Below are 15,128 nucleotides of genomic sequence, written 5' to 3'. Positions count from 1 at the left end.
GCAGTGAACAGGATGCTAAAAGAGCAAGGGGCCAGGTGTGGTAGAAGGAGGGCCATGAAAATCCACTCATGGAAAGTATCACTTAGGGCTTTCACTAACGATGATAACTGTATGAAGTGGCTTCTCACTCAGTTGGGTATGAATACCACCAAAAGGAGCAATCCTGCCCTTACCCTTCACATCACTTGTATTCCAATCCTCTTTGGCCTTAAATCTAGTAGGTGTGCAGCCAGAAGGTGAGTTGGGTGACAGAAATTAAAATTTCCTAATAAATTGGCTACATCCAGTACAAGAAAGGTGGTGGGGAAACACAGCTTATAGGCAGCTTGTAGTTGGTGCTGGTGCAAGCATAGCATGAAAACACAGTTTGGGAGATTTCCCTTTTTTGTGCGTGTGAGACAATAAGGAGAACAGGCTGCTTGTGGTTAGGCTCTGCTTGCAGACCCATGTGACAGCATGTAGATGTCAATAGGTTCCTATTCCTGCTGTTGTGAATATCCCCCCACTTCCCAGCCTTTTGCCAGACGGGGTATTTTGTGGCTGTTTTTTCTTCTCTCTATATCCAATGAGGTTTCAGTACAGAAGCCACTTCTGTCAGGCATCTCAGAGCTTTCCTAGTTACTACTGGTTTTACCCATCTGTACTACGAAGCCAGCAGAGCAGGGATCAACCTAGTGCAGCCCTGTGTAGAACACACCTTTGTGTTTCCTTTCAGGGGACTCTGTGTAGATGCCCTCATCGAGCTGTCAGATGAAAATGCGGACTGGAAGCTCAGCTTCAATGAATTTCTCAAGTGCCTCAGTCCATCCTTCAACCCACCAGAGAAAAGTAAGAACTCCTCGCTTGTACTCAGGAACGACATGAGTCCTGGGAACAGAAGAAATGAAAGAGACCAACTTTGGGCGAAACATTAGATGCTGCAACTCCACTTCCAGAAATAATGTTCATACACACCTATCTCCCATCTGAGTGCACCCCTTGTCCCTGCTTTGTCAAAAGTACTACTTTTTCTATCCTGGAGCTCAAACAGCTCTTCTAATGAAAAAGATTGGGATTTTAGAAGCAAGAGTATAGGTCAAATGGGTATGGTATGCTTGGAAGGTCAAGGCTTGTATGTAACAGCGGAGAGATGAATCACATGAGGAGTTCACGTCTGGATAACTTAGGAAAGTCAGAACAAAGTCCTGCTATGCTCTGCCTTTCAGACAGGGAGCCTTCCTGGTGAACATCTCAAAGTTCACTATCCTTCCAAATCCTGCTTAGTGCAACAGTTAATGTGGAAGAAGCTTAGTGTTCTGCTGACCAGGCATGCCTAGTCATTCATCGCATTGTCTCCTCAGGGGGTGCCAGTCCAGAGGTGCCAGATTTACATCGCACTGTGGTAGCACTGAGGAGTGGGCAGAGGCTGTGCTTCTTAGGGAGCAAAAGTTGAAATCTCTGTGGCCTTTTTCAGTGGGAAGCTAGGGCTGCTGCATCTCCCCCAGAGAACATGATCAGCTGGTTTTCACTGAACACCATACAGGGTTTGGGGGCCTGGGCTTAAACATATAATGGAGCTGTGAGAAGGAATGTGAGCTGAAATGAGAAACCCTTGGTTCTTTCCTCTCTTTCTCAGGGCAACAGCAAATAGACAAATAATTTGCTTAAATTCCCACCTGCAACAGGAATTGCTTCAGAGTAACCAAAACTTTTACTTTGTGTGTTCTCATCTATATATAGCAAATTAAGAAATTCAAATCCAGTACTGAGGCTTCATTTGGAATTGAAATGTATTCTTTTGAGGAAACAAATTTAAGTCTTTGACTTTCCCAAATTATTTTTTTGGCTGATTTCACTCACCAAATCCAGCATGAACGTTTTAGTTGTTATGAAACTTCTGGTGGTTAGGGGAAGGATGAACGTCTTCAAAACCTTGTACCTGTCCTCTCTCAAGGCATCTCCAAAGTATGTTGTCTTTTGTCTGCTTACTGTCTCACAACCACTGCCCTTATTTTGTTCCTTTCTAGAGTGTGCCCTGGAAGATGAAAACTATGAGGATGGAGCAGAGACCCAGGTGGAGTGCAACCGCTGCGTCTGTGCCTGTGGGAACTGGGTGTGCACTGCAATGACATGCGAGGGTCTGTATGCTCTCCAGACAATTACTCTGGTTTTCTACAAGAGGGAATTTCGCTTTCTGTCTTTCTCAGGGCACCAGCTATCCAAATTCCTTCTCTCTCAGCTGTTCTATGGGTGGTATTTACATTGCCGTCTTGTGCTTTAGGTTGACCAAACCCAAGCTGGTTCTGTTCTAGAGGTCAAAAAATGTGTAATTGGATTGAGGGTTTGTTGTTTGGATTTGATGTTATGAAAATTCAGCAGCAAATCTCCAAGACCACAGCTATTCTGCATCCAGATGGCTTGGAGCATTACACAGGCCAAAGAGGTCACTGTCAGCAACCATACATGCAACTCCACTTTCCTGTATGGGTATCAGTATCCTCAGTGTATGTGTACAACAGGAGCTAGAGTCCTGTTTTACCCCAGAGGGGGGATACAAGACTTCATCCAGTAGGCCCAAGAAAGCACTTTAGCTTCTTGCCATAAAAACTGTAGAAGAAAATAACAGCAAGGGAGATGAAGGGAGGTGGTGATCACAAGAACACAGGGTTCTTGGTCTGTCCATTCTTCTTCTGGAAGGCACTTTTAAATTTTGACACCTGTGCTACAACTGTAAGAAGTCTTGGTAGGGTTGTGAACAACATCTCTCCCCTTTTGCCTTCTCATAGGCAGTCCAGGGATTTACCTGGCCTTGGGCAATCTACTTTTCAAGGAGTCATGCCTACCCTCCCAGCACTGCACTGTGTTTTTCATGGCTTTCTTCCCTAGAAACAGAGCTTTGCTTGAGGTTTGTTTTCAGTGCTGTGCAGAAGCTGTCAGCAGTACATTTGTTCAGATCTATAGCCAATAGTTTGGGCAGAGGAAAGAGGGAAGCAGCAAAAGGTATTATTCACATTTATCTAGCCTTCTGAGGCAGAGACTTTGGGATCACCTCAGCCCAAACTTGGTTGTGACAGCAGAAACTCACCTCAGAAAAGACAACTTCAATATTAATAGAGCTGCCAGTGGAGCTGTGGGTAGGTCCCAGAGGTTAAGGTTAAGCAGCTGAATGGCAGACTCTTTTTGCTGCCTCCTCTATACCAACCTTCAAAGTTGGTATACAACTCCTGGTCTTACTGCCTGCTTTTTTCCCTGCATCCTCAGCAGAAGCAGAGTGGGGCAACAATTCCTTGTACTTTGTGCCCATGGCAGAGTAGCAGAGAGGTTAGAGGCTATGTGTTAGAGGGATAATGAAACCCGAGAATCAGATCAGCTATATCATCAAGAGGCATCTCCCCTGAGCAAAATTACCTTTTTGCAAGGCACCAGCTATCCTCCTTGGACCAGCACTGAGCTTCCATTTTTAGCCTGTAAGAGGCCAAGATGTTTGAGCTAATTATAGGTGCTTCTTCAGAATAATACTCAGCCTCTTCCTTGTGGCTTTATTATTTTTATTACACGGGAGGGGGAGATAGGGACAAACTGAATATCCAGATTCCAAAGTCCCAGGCAGCCACAGGTCCGTTTTCCTTCTAGAAGCCAGCCCATACCTTCTTCCAGCAAGGCCTCCCTAAGCTTAAGGAATACTGTAGTCAACCTGCCTCTTGTTCTACCACGGCTCAGACTCTGATATTTGTATCCCCTGTTTGTGATAACACTGAACTCCATTTCTGTTTGCAGGGAAGAATGAGAAGATGCCTGCTCAGAGACAGCAACCTAATCAAGATCTGACTGAGGAGGAGCTGGCTAGATATGTTCAGGAACTGCAGAAGCATCAGGTTAGTGTGGGAAGGTCTGCTTGTACTAAGCCTCTCCTTGCTAGTGGAGCTTCTTCTAAGGCTCTCCTTGCTATAGGAATTCCTTCTGCTTCTGTCACTTGGAGATACTTGTGGTGTAAGGGGGAGCAGAGTAAAGGGCATCGCTGTTGCCTGTGGGGACAAATACAGGTGTGAGGCTTTGAAGTACAAGCCAGTATTAGCACTTCTTGTGGATGGACCAAAGGATTCAGGGCACTGCTGTGTCAGTGTGGAGCCTCACCTCTGTGCTCTCTTTCTCTAGGAGACAGCTGAGAAGACCAAGAGAATGAGCACCAAGGAAATGTGAGGGGCCTCCACACTGGAGGAGCCCAGGAGGATGGGCCCAACCTGCTGCCCTGTCCTCCAGTGTTGATCTCAGTATGTGCAAGTGTCTGCTACACTTGCCCAGTCACAGATATTTACATTGTATAGCGATGGGTTATTTGTTTTGTAATACACAGAGAATGGGGCCAGAAAATGGGAGCAGAGCCCACCTGTTCAGGGAGCTTCATTGCTGGGGCCTTGGAAGGCTGGAAGGGACCTGCAGCAGCCTCTGGGACCCTCTCTCAGAGTAGACATCTGTTCCCTCTAAGAGCTGACATAGATTTGTTGTTCCCCTGGATTTGGGGAAAGGATGGAGGTCAGTGCTGGATAGAAAAGGGGATCTTCAATCCACACATCAATCCTTGGCTGCAGAAATACAGGCCCAGCAGTTTTGTGGCTGAGCACATGTGCTGCAGGGCATCATTAGCCAAGGACCTTGGCCTGCTTACCCTCCCCTTTGGTTTAAACTCCTCAAAGCTGGTCAGCCTGGTGTGACACCTGGAAGTTGTGGTGCCATGCTGCTGGTGTGAGTCCAGCACGTTCCTCCTTGCTTTCCACCGTACTGTCCCCAGCAGTTCCTCCAGTACATTGTGGGCTCTAACACAACATGGTTCCTTTTGACCTCATCTCACTCTTACTCTCCTTGCCCCTTCCTTAGAGGTGCTATCATATCTTTTTCTTACCACATTCACATGCTGACTCCCCTTTTTGTTTTGTTTTTTATTACTTTATTTCCTATGGTAGTAATTCAGCTTTTGTATGTTTTTGTAGCTCTAGATCTTTCATGAAAACCCAGCCTGTGGGTTTTTATTGTTGACAGTGCTGTGATACCCGTGCACAGTTTGTATTGCACCTGTGCTCAGCCACCGCAAACATCACAAGCAACTTGTGAGCCCTGCTCTACAAGGTGTTTCTCAGCTGGGGACAAGCCATGTCCCTCATGGGAAGAAGAGACAGGGGTGGATTGTAATTAGTTTGACCAGGCACAGATCAACACTGCAGCTCTCTGTCTCTTGCTCCGTTAGCTAGTGTTGACCATGTGGTCAGAGTCCATGCTCATGCCTCTCTAAATTGCCCAGAAGGAAGTGTCAAGTAATCTAGAGACAGAGGAACCAGACAGTCTCGTTAGTAGGATTGTTAAAAGGCTTGACTACATAGAAAGCTGTTTAGTTGGAGTCTGGGCTGTTAGCCATCATCTTAGGCTTTCCATCTCCCTCTGGGATGAGGCAATAGGGTTATTCTTTGACTCCAGGTTCTGAGTTTGGAGTCAGGGCTGGAAGCCTCATTGCTCACATATTTCACAGTATCTTTGATTAAATCATCTTTGACCACCCTCACATCCCTTCATTTCTGTCTGATGCGTTGCTCAGACCATTGGTCCTGGACAGAAATGAAATACTGTTTTGTTGACATTCACCTCTGTACCCTCAAGCCCTGATGATTTTCCTCCTGCAGTTGTCAAATGTATTTCATACACTCCCACACCTGAACATCCAGTTTCTGTGGTCCTTTTCATACCCCTGCTGTGCATCCCAAACAGTTGTGTTTGTGAGCAACGTCAGCAGTTGTTGCCAGGTGTCTTGCAGTCTCTAGCACTTACTCAAGTGAAACTCCCCATGCATCTGCAAAATCATGTTCTGCTTGAGTGAAGATCAGCAGGACTTTTGTCCCAACATTTCCCTTCTTGCACAGTGCTTTCCTTGGAGAGCAAGAATGAGCTGCTACCTAACTAGTGTAGGAAAAGGAGAAATCTTGGTCCATCCCTTGGTCTCACCCATGAGCCAGATTTGTTAAAGGCTGTCTGGTCTTTGAGCTGTTTCCCTGATATGAACCCAGAGGACTTCCACTAACTTTGACTCAGAGAGAATCATACTCTACCCTGCCATGCTTGGAGGTTTTGGCATCATACAGAAGGAGGTTTGTTCTTTTCCCATAAGGGTCTGAGAAGCTGTCACCTGTGAAGGTGGGGGGAATGAGACCATAAGAACTGAGGGTAACGTGGACAATGCTGCTCAGGGACTGAGTCATTGTGTTCTGGTGGCACTGAATGAAAAGTGGTTGGTGGAATTAGGAGCACCCATTAGATGTACCCTCGTTCCTTCCCAACAGGATGAGTGAAACAACTTCATGTGCTGGATGTGAAGTCACAGGAACATTGTTAATAAATGTTTTGCTTTATTCCATCCCTGCTCTGAAAGGTAGTTTGTGCCTCCCAGCTCACTTCGTTCAGCTTGGATCATTAAAGTGCCTTAGAGAAAACACAACAGCTTGCCTTAAAGGCTTTCCCTGGATGGAGATAACATTTTATTGTCCAGTCAGGAAGATCTCCAACTGGGAGAAGCAGGAAGTGGAGGCAAATCCACAGCTGAAGAGCTTCTGTAAGATGCATTATGCAATAAGTTCTGTAGGCCCCTTCCTGTGGATGTGTGGTCGATGAGGATGGCTGCTGGGGACAGCTGGAGAGGTGGGTGCTGGCTTTTGAGGTTTACAGAGCTTGCACTTGCACTGGAGGCAAAGGGATGGACTGCTGTCTTGGGCAAGGTGAGCTGAGCTCCCTGACAAAGCCATACAGCATATCCTAGGACAGCCTCGGACAAGTGGGATAGGATTGCAATGAATATGCTTCCACCATGGAAAGGGCTACCAACACGTGAAGCCTTTTCCTCTTGCCCTCAAGGGATGGTGCAACTGTGGGGATCAATGCCAGTTTGAAGGGCTATGGTACCCAAAGGGAACCAAAATATCTCACCTCCCCATGCCCAGGGGATAGGCAGCCGTTGGGTGAGAGATGTCCAGGGAGTACCCCGCAGCAAGCTGGCCGGTCAGGGAAGTGCAGAATTCCAGCTATTGCCCTCTGGGACACTGGCTGTGCAGGCTGCAAAGAGCAGGGAAGGCGCTTTTTTTTTTCCCCCCCAAAAGGCCAAATTTAAGCAACAAAGAAGTCAAAGAAGTCCCACTCCTCCCTCTGTAATCCCTATGTGTGTGAAATTTATCAGTATTCTGTAGGTTTCCTTAGTGCACTTATTTTACTTGATTTTGTAATTGTTCTGAAGTGGGGGGGAGGGGTTGGATATTACTGCCAAATAAATGAAAACAAAATTTTAAAAAATTACATATTTTGGTTTATTTCTCACAAGCTGCATTCCTTGTTTTCCTCTTAAAAAAAAACCAAAAACCAAACACAAACCATCCATCTTTTTGCACCTTTGTGCATGGATCTTGATGTGTGTTACAGATGAGAGACACAGCTCTCTCTGATTTATAGCTGGGGAACCTGAGGTACAGCAGAGAGGAGTGGAAGTTGCAGTCATGTGGGAGCCAGCAGCAGGAACGGAGCTTGGCTGCCACAACTCCTGCTTCCCAGCCACATGTTCTTGATGATAAGGTTGCCCCACAATCTTTTCAGTGTCCCCCATTTGCTTCCCCAGCACACAACTCACCTGTGCCATCAAGAAAGGAAAAATCTAGCAGCTCTTTCTGTGTGATGTCACAAGATGAATCCTGGCATCATGCTACTGGTGGAAAGTCTAAACCATTGTAGAATGGGAAAATACAGAGAGATTTGGGCAATGAATGATTGGACAGTTGCTCTGTCCCTGTGGTGCTGGGGGAGCCTCAGCTGAGTATATTTGGGGCAGTACCTTTCACAAAATGGGTGGATCACAGAATGGTAGGGGTTGGAAGGGACCTCTGGTGGTCATCTATTCCAACCCCCCTGCTAAAGCAGGTTCACCTAGAGCAGGTTGCCGACGAACACCTCCAGGTGGGTTTTGAAAGTCTCCAAAGAAAGAGACCGCAACCTCTCTGTGCTGCCTGGTCCAGTGCTCCAGCATCCTCAAAGGATGTTAAGTTTAAGTGAAACCTCCTGTGTTCTAATTTGTGCCCATTGCCCTTCATCCTATCACTGGGCACCACTGCAAAGAACGTAACCCTATCCTGTTGATCTCCACCCTTTTTTGGCAGTACATCCAAAGCCCACCTCTCTCCCGCAATGAAGATGGGGAAAGTGGAGAAGCTGGGATAGAGGGAGGCAGGGAGACAGCTCCCCCCCAGCCAGGGCTGTGGGTCAGTAAACTCACATGAGCCCTTCCCCCAAGCCATGTGCCCTACCAGGGCAGTATGAGTAAAACATAGAACCCGTGCTGGGACAAGTCTGGGCAAAGGAACAGATCCTTAACTGTTACTGGCACCCACTTGTGTTTGTCTGGCTTTGGAAATGCTCTCCATGGTGATGTGAGAAAAATTAGGTGGCTTTGATAAAAAAAAAAAACGTGAGTTGCAGAGCAAGAGAGCTCTTTCTCTCGGATCTTCCCCCCACCACACACATGGACTAAGCAGCTGAAGCAGTTCAGGAGGATTCACGAATAATAAGGGAAAAAAGGAGCAATTCCCATTATCAGCAAACAGCATTGTGAGTATTGGATACATTCCTGAAGTCTCCAGGAATTTCCTTCCTTTTTCTAGTGGGGTATTACTGCTACTTTTGGATCTATCTTTTCCAAATACTGTTCTCAAACTACCTGTAACCATTCCTATTGTCAAGATAACCCTCAACCGAACTACGGAACCTTTGTAGCCTTTGTATTATGTTATGAGGGAAACGGATCCAAATTAACAAATAAATATTAATTCCTTGCCTTATTCCCCCTTATTTGTAACATCTTTAGATATTGATGAGTGTTGATAAGATCCCCTCTCAGTCTTCTCTTTTTCAAACTAAAGAGCCCAAGTCTCTCAGCCTTTCTTTATAAGAGATATTCCAGTCCACTCATAATCTTTGTGACCCTCTGTTGGGCTCTCTCTACTAGTTCCCTGTCTCAGAACTGGCAAGCATTCCAAATGCCTCACCAGGGCAGAGTAGAGGAGGAGGAGAACCACCTTCGACTTTCTGGCTACATTCTTTTTAATGCTACGAAGAATACTGCTGGCCTTCTTTGTCACAAGGACATATTTCTGGCTCATGGTGAACTTGCCCACCAGGACTCCCAGGTCCTCTGGATCAGGTGGAAAGAAGGAGGCAAGTGAAAATAACTAAAGGCCTTGAAAAACGTGACTTAGGAAGACAAAACAGAAGCCTTAGGCACAGTTAAGAAGGACAGGGACTGGGAGAATGAAGACCTGCCCACAGCAAGAGAAGACCAGGTTTGATGAACCTGAAGTGCACAAATCCATCTGTGGGTCCTGAGGGCACGAGTATATAAAGTTGTAAAGCTGCTTTCCATCATATTTGAAAAGCCATGGCAATCTGGTGAAGTCCCTTCTGACTGGAAAAGGGGAAACATAAGCCCCATCTTTAAAAAGTAAGAGAAAGAAGACCCTGGAAACTACAGGCCAGTCAATCTCACCTCAGTGCCTGCCTGGCAAGATAATGGAGCAGATGCTCCTGAAGGCTCTGCTGGCGCACATGGAAAATGATGAGGTTGGTGGCAACCAACATGGCTTCACCAAGGGCAAATTCTGCCTGAAAAATTTGCTGCTTTTTATGATGGGGGCACAGCATTGGTGGATGTGGGAACCCAGGGGTGGTACATAATAAGATGTTTGCCAACCTTTGGATTCATATGGGAACAGATAAGAAAATGAAGTGATACAGGAAAACTGTATCCCAAGAACAAGTGATAAGCAGGTGGGAAACCACCTGCTAGAGTGAGAGAAGGAGCGTGTTTTATAAACAGTGAATCTAAAGGTCAGTAGGCTGTGGGAAGGGAAGTAAAACATTTAAGCATCTCCCAATCAATAGGTGCTTGTCCCACAAATGGAGGCCTTTTGCCTACCTGTGAGGGCCACCTGTTCACAAGCTCCTGTCTGTGAGTTTGTGTTTCAGCACAGTGTCCTGGTGGTCCAGCTGGTCTGGCCCCAAAAAAACAGTAGCATGGGAAAGGAGTAACTCAGGTGGGTAAGGGAAGAGCAGCTGATGCCATCTTTCTGGACTGTACAAGGCATTTAGCTCTGTCCCACACAATATCCTGGCCTCTAAATTGGAAAGACATGGATTTGATGGATGGACCACTCTGGAAAAGGAATTGGCTAGATGGCTGCTCTCAGAGTTGCAATCAATGGCTCAGTGACCAAATGCAGACCTGGGATGAGTGGAGTCCCTCTGGGATCAGTACTGGGACTGGTGCATATCATTGACATGGACAGTGGGATCGAGTGTACCCTCAGGAAGTTTGCCAACATGAACTCGTGTGGTGTGGTCAACATGCTGGAGGGAAGGGATGCCATCCTGAGGGACCTTGACAGGCTGGAGAGATGGCCCCATGCCAACCTCATGAAGTTCAACAAGGCAAAGTGCAAGGTCCTGCACCTGGGTCAGGGCAATCACAAGCACAAATACAAGCTGGGTGAGCTGGCAATGTGCACTGGCAGCCCAAAAAGCCAACTGTACCCTGGGCTGCATCAAAAGATGTGTGGGGAGCAGGCAAGGGAGCTGCCTTCCAGTACCTAAAGGGTGGCTACAGGAAAGCTGGAGAGAGACTGTATCAGGGCCTGTGGTGCTAGGACAAGGGGCAATGGTTTTAAAATAGAGCAGGGTAGATTTAGATTGGATATTAGGAAGAATTTATTTACTATAAGGGTGGTAAGACACTGGGACAGGTTGCCCAGAGAAGCTGTGGATGCCTTATCCCTGGAAGTGTTTGGCTGGATGAGGCTTTGAGCAACCTGGTCTAGTGGGAGGAATCCCTGCCATGGGGTTGGAACTGGATGATCTTTAAAGTACCCTACAACTCAAGATGTTCTATGAAAGCTATAATCATTTGGAGACTGCTACCAAGATGAACCTCCTCATCTTTCTGTGGTGCATGGGATGCCAGCTTCAGTTATGGCAGTGAAGTTGATGAGACATCAGGAAATGCTGTTGAATGTCAAGGTTAGCAAAGAGGAGGAAGATGCTTCCTTGACGACCAGCGGAGTAGCTATCTGGAATAGACTAAGTATAGTTGATCCTACTCCGACATGAAAGAATTGGCTGGTGGTTCCTGAGGTTCCTTCTGTTTCTGATACAACCTTAGGAAGACAGGGCTGCATGCCTCATGCCATCTTTGCTGATCTGAACGATGAAATGGCCTTTAATGGTGTCACAGAACAGGAGGATAATGGCTTACCATGCCTACCTCCCATAACTATAATGGGCTTGGCCACCTCACTGTGGGCTCTCCTGTGCACGTGACAGTCCAACAGAAGTCTGCATTACTTTGGTTCACTTGATGTGCTCCTTCCAAAGTTGCTTAAAAAAAGAACCCCAAACCAAATGTTGCCTCTTGCATGTCCCTTTTCACACCATATGGCCTCTTTAGCATGTACCAGCTGCTGCACAAGCAGCCTGAATGGTGGTGTCCCCTGCCAGTCGCTGCTCAACTGCAGTGGGGCTGCATTATTACTTTGCTTTCTACTGCTAAAATTTCCCAGGATTTTAAGAAAAGGGAAAGAAGTGTCAGCCACGACTTGAGCTAGATGGCACTATAAATACTTTGCCTTGTGCATCATGCATACTTACCAAGGGGAAATTATTTTGGGGTGAGAGAGAGGAAGAGCAGGAAGGCTTTTGCCTGCCTCTGGCAGAAGCCTGGTGAAGACTCCAGCCTGTGTGTGGAGTTAAGCACACTGATTATCAATGAGTTGCTGTGCTGCCTAATTACTACATGCACTTAAGCACTCCATGTTTCTCCAGCACTGTTAAGCTTCAAACTGAGAAATACACTATTGAAGTGGCTGATCAAGGCTCTGAGCTGCATTTGCAAGGTATTTTTATTGTAAGATGGGAACAAACTAATCTATTGCAAGGCTCAGTTCCTGAACAAACTGGAACCAGTTCAGAGGACACAACTTTGGGAGAACACAGACATAAAACACTGCAGGAGACAGGAGCGAAACTCACGTGACCTTACTCTTGTGCTTACATGACTTGTGCCACAAACTATCCTGATCCAGCTGAAACAGCACAACCTTTATAAAGTGGGAAAAATTATACTGACAAGAAATAACTATACTGATCCAGTATAGTACCCCTGTAATCAGGAGGAAGTAAGAGACCTGCTGAGCCACCTGGATCCCCACAAGTCTATGAGACCGAACAGGATCCATCCTAGAGTAATGAGAGAGCTGGCAGATGAGCTGGCCAAGCCATTCTCCATCATCTTTCAACAGTCCTGGCTCACTGATGAGGTCCCAGATGACTGGAAACTGGCCAGTGTGATGCCCATCCAAGAAGGGCTGGAAGGAGGAGCTAGGGAATTACAGGCCTGTCAGCCTGACCTCAGTGCCAGGCAAGATTATGGAACAGTTCATCTTGAGTGAAATCACACAGCATCCACAGGATGGCCACGGGATCAGGCCCAGCCAGCATGGATTTAGGAAGGGCAGGTCCTGCCTGACCAACCTGATCTCCTTTTATGACCAAGTGACCACCTGGTGGATGTGGGGCAGGCTGTGGATGTAGTCTACCTGGACTTCAGCAAGGCCTTTGACACCGTTCCCCATAGCAAACTCCTGGCCAAGCTGTCAGCCTGTGGCTTGGACAGCAGCACTCTGCGCTGGGTTAGGAACTGACTGGAGGGCCGAGCCCAGAGAGTGGTGGTGAATGGTGCCACATCCAGCTGGCAGCCTGTCACTAGTGGTGACCCCCAGGGATCAGTGCTGGGCCCAATCCTGTTCAATATCTTTATTGATGATCTGGACAAGGGCATTGAGTCCATCATCAGTAAGTTTGCAGATGACACCAACTGGGAGCAGGAGTTGATCTGTTAGAAGGTAGAAGGGCTCTGCAGAGGGACCTTGACAGGCTGGACAGATGGGCAGATTCCAACAGAATGAAATTTAACACATCTAAGTGTTGGGTTCTACACATTGGCCACAACAACCCCATGCAGTGCTGGGGTTGGGGACAGAGTGGCTGGAGAGCAGCCAGACAGAAAGGAACCTGGGGGTACTGATTGCCAGCAGGCTGAACATGAGCCAGCAGTGTGCCCAGGTGGCCAAGAAGGCCAATAGCATCCTGGCCTGGATCAGGAATAATGTGGCCAGCAGGAGCAGGGCCCCTGTACTCAGCACTGGTTAGGCCACACCTTGAGTGCTGTGTCCAGTTATGGGCCCCTCAATTCAAGAAAGATGTTGAGTTGCTGGAATGTGTCCAGCAAAGGGCAGCAAAGCTGGTGAGGGGTCTGGAGCACAAGCCCTATAACGAGAGGTTGAGGGAGCTGGGGTTGATTAGCCTGGAGAAGAGGAGGCTCAGGGGAGACATTATTGCTGTCTACAACTACCTGAAGGGAGGATGTAGCCAGGTGGGAATTGGTCTCTTCTCCCAGGCAACCAGCAACAGAACAAGAGGACACAGTTTCAAGCTGTGCAGGGGGAAGTTCAGGCTTGATCTTAGAAAGAAGCTCTTCACAAACAGAGTGTTTGCCCATTGGAATGGGCTGCCCAGGGAGGTGGTGAGGTCGACGTCCCTGGAGGTGTTTAAGAAAAGCCTGGATGAGGCACTTAGTGCCATGGTCGAGTTGATTAGTTAGGGTTGCGTGATCGGTTGGACTTGATCCTGGAGGTCTCTTGGAGGTGTTTGATTTTGTGATTCTTCAGCCAGGACTTTGTTCAGGGCAAAAGGCTGTGAATCTTCTCATTGTCATCACACATTGCTGCTGCTTCTGGAAAGCATCTCTGTGGAAAAAGACCCGGGAGTGCTGGTGGACAGCAGGATGACCACAAACCAGCAATGTGCCCTTGTGGCCAAGAAGACCAATGGCATCCTAGGGTGCATCACAAAGAGTGTGGCAAGCAGGTCAAGGGAGGTTCTCCTTTCCCTCTTCTTTTCCCTGGTGAGGCCTTATCTGGACAACTGTGTTGAGCTCTGGGCTCCCCAGTTCAAGGACAGGGAACTGCTTTAGAGGGTATAGCAAACAGCTACAAAGATGATTAGGGGACTAGAATATCTCTCTTATAAAGAAGCTGAGGGATTTGAGCCTTTTCCACCTAGAGAAGACTATGATGGGGCAATCTTACCAATGTTTATAAATATTTAAAGGGTGAGTGTCAGGAGGATGGGGCCAGTCTTTTTTTAGTGGTGCCCAGTGACAGGACAAGAGGTTACAGGCACAAATTTGAATACAGAAAGTTCCGTCTAAACACGGGAAGAAGCAGCTTTAACTTTGAGGGTGATAAGAGCACTGGAAGAGGCTCACCAGAGAGGTGGTGGACTGTCCTTCCCTGGAGTCATTCACAACATGCCTGGACACTGTCCTGTGAAACCTCTAGGCAAACCTGCTCTGTCAGGGGGGTTGGAATAGATGATCTCCAAAGGTCCCTTCTGACCCCAACCATACCATGATTCTTCCAGTGGGACATTACTGATTACACCACTCTTAACCTGTGTCCAAAGGGTGATGAATTGGAATCATAAATCTCAAGTTGCCTGTTGGTATGTTGCACAAACAAGGTCAGCTTCATATCAGTGCGTAACCTGCATAAGGCCCCTTTGACCGATAGATCTATGTGCTGTGGATTACAGAATCATAGAATGGCAGGGGTTGGAAGGGACCTCTGAAGGTCATCTACTGCAACCCCTCTGCTAGAGCAGCATCACCTAGAATAGATCACACAGGAACATATGCAGGTGTAACTCCTGACTTAAAAACTGTCCTCTCACATACAAACGAGGTACACCAAGATACTTATGTGGAGGCACTTCTGATTTGGTCTGCAAGGCCCAAAGCAGACAACCCCGGGACAGAATGCTGGCCGATCCCAAGGCCACATGCCAGGCCATGCCGCCAGCAGCCACAAGAGAGAGAGGCCTTGGAGCACAGGTGGGCCACGGAGTGCCTGAGGATGAGTGAAAAAGGCGCGAGAAATCTTTTTCTTTTTTTTCAGCCAGAGGTCTCCGGTGCCGTAGCGTGGCCCGGCTCCGGTGCCGTAACGTGGCCCGACGCCGGCGAGCCT

At 47.4% G+C, this 15,128-nt stretch overlaps 1 protein-coding gene across 1 annotated transcript in view; it reads left to right on the top strand.

Moving 5' to 3' along the window:
- The window catches only part of FSTL1 (follistatin like 1), a 59,085-nt gene extending 54,883 nt beyond the window's left edge, over nucleotides 1-4,202 (top strand). The window contains exons 8-11 of the mRNA XM_054388015.1: nucleotides 716-828; nucleotides 2,007-2,117; nucleotides 3,757-3,854; nucleotides 4,135-4,202. Coding sequence (XP_054243990.1) covers nucleotides 716-828; nucleotides 2,007-2,117; nucleotides 3,757-3,854; nucleotides 4,135-4,179 — 367 coding nt within the window. The 3' untranslated portion in view covers nucleotides 4,180-4,202. The remainder of the gene's footprint in view (nucleotides 1-715; nucleotides 829-2,006; nucleotides 2,118-3,756; nucleotides 3,855-4,134) is intronic.
- The last annotated feature ends 10,926 nt before the right edge of the window (nucleotides 4,203-15,128 follow it).

This window comes from Indicator indicator, chromosome 1 (genome assembly GCF_027791375.1).
Source record: "Indicator indicator isolate 239-I01 chromosome 1, UM_Iind_1.1, whole genome shotgun sequence".
In the NCBI taxonomy this organism is placed as follows: domain Eukaryota; kingdom Metazoa; phylum Chordata; class Aves; order Piciformes; family Indicatoridae; genus Indicator; species Indicator indicator.
This window is presented reverse-complemented; position numbering and strand designations above follow the sequence as displayed.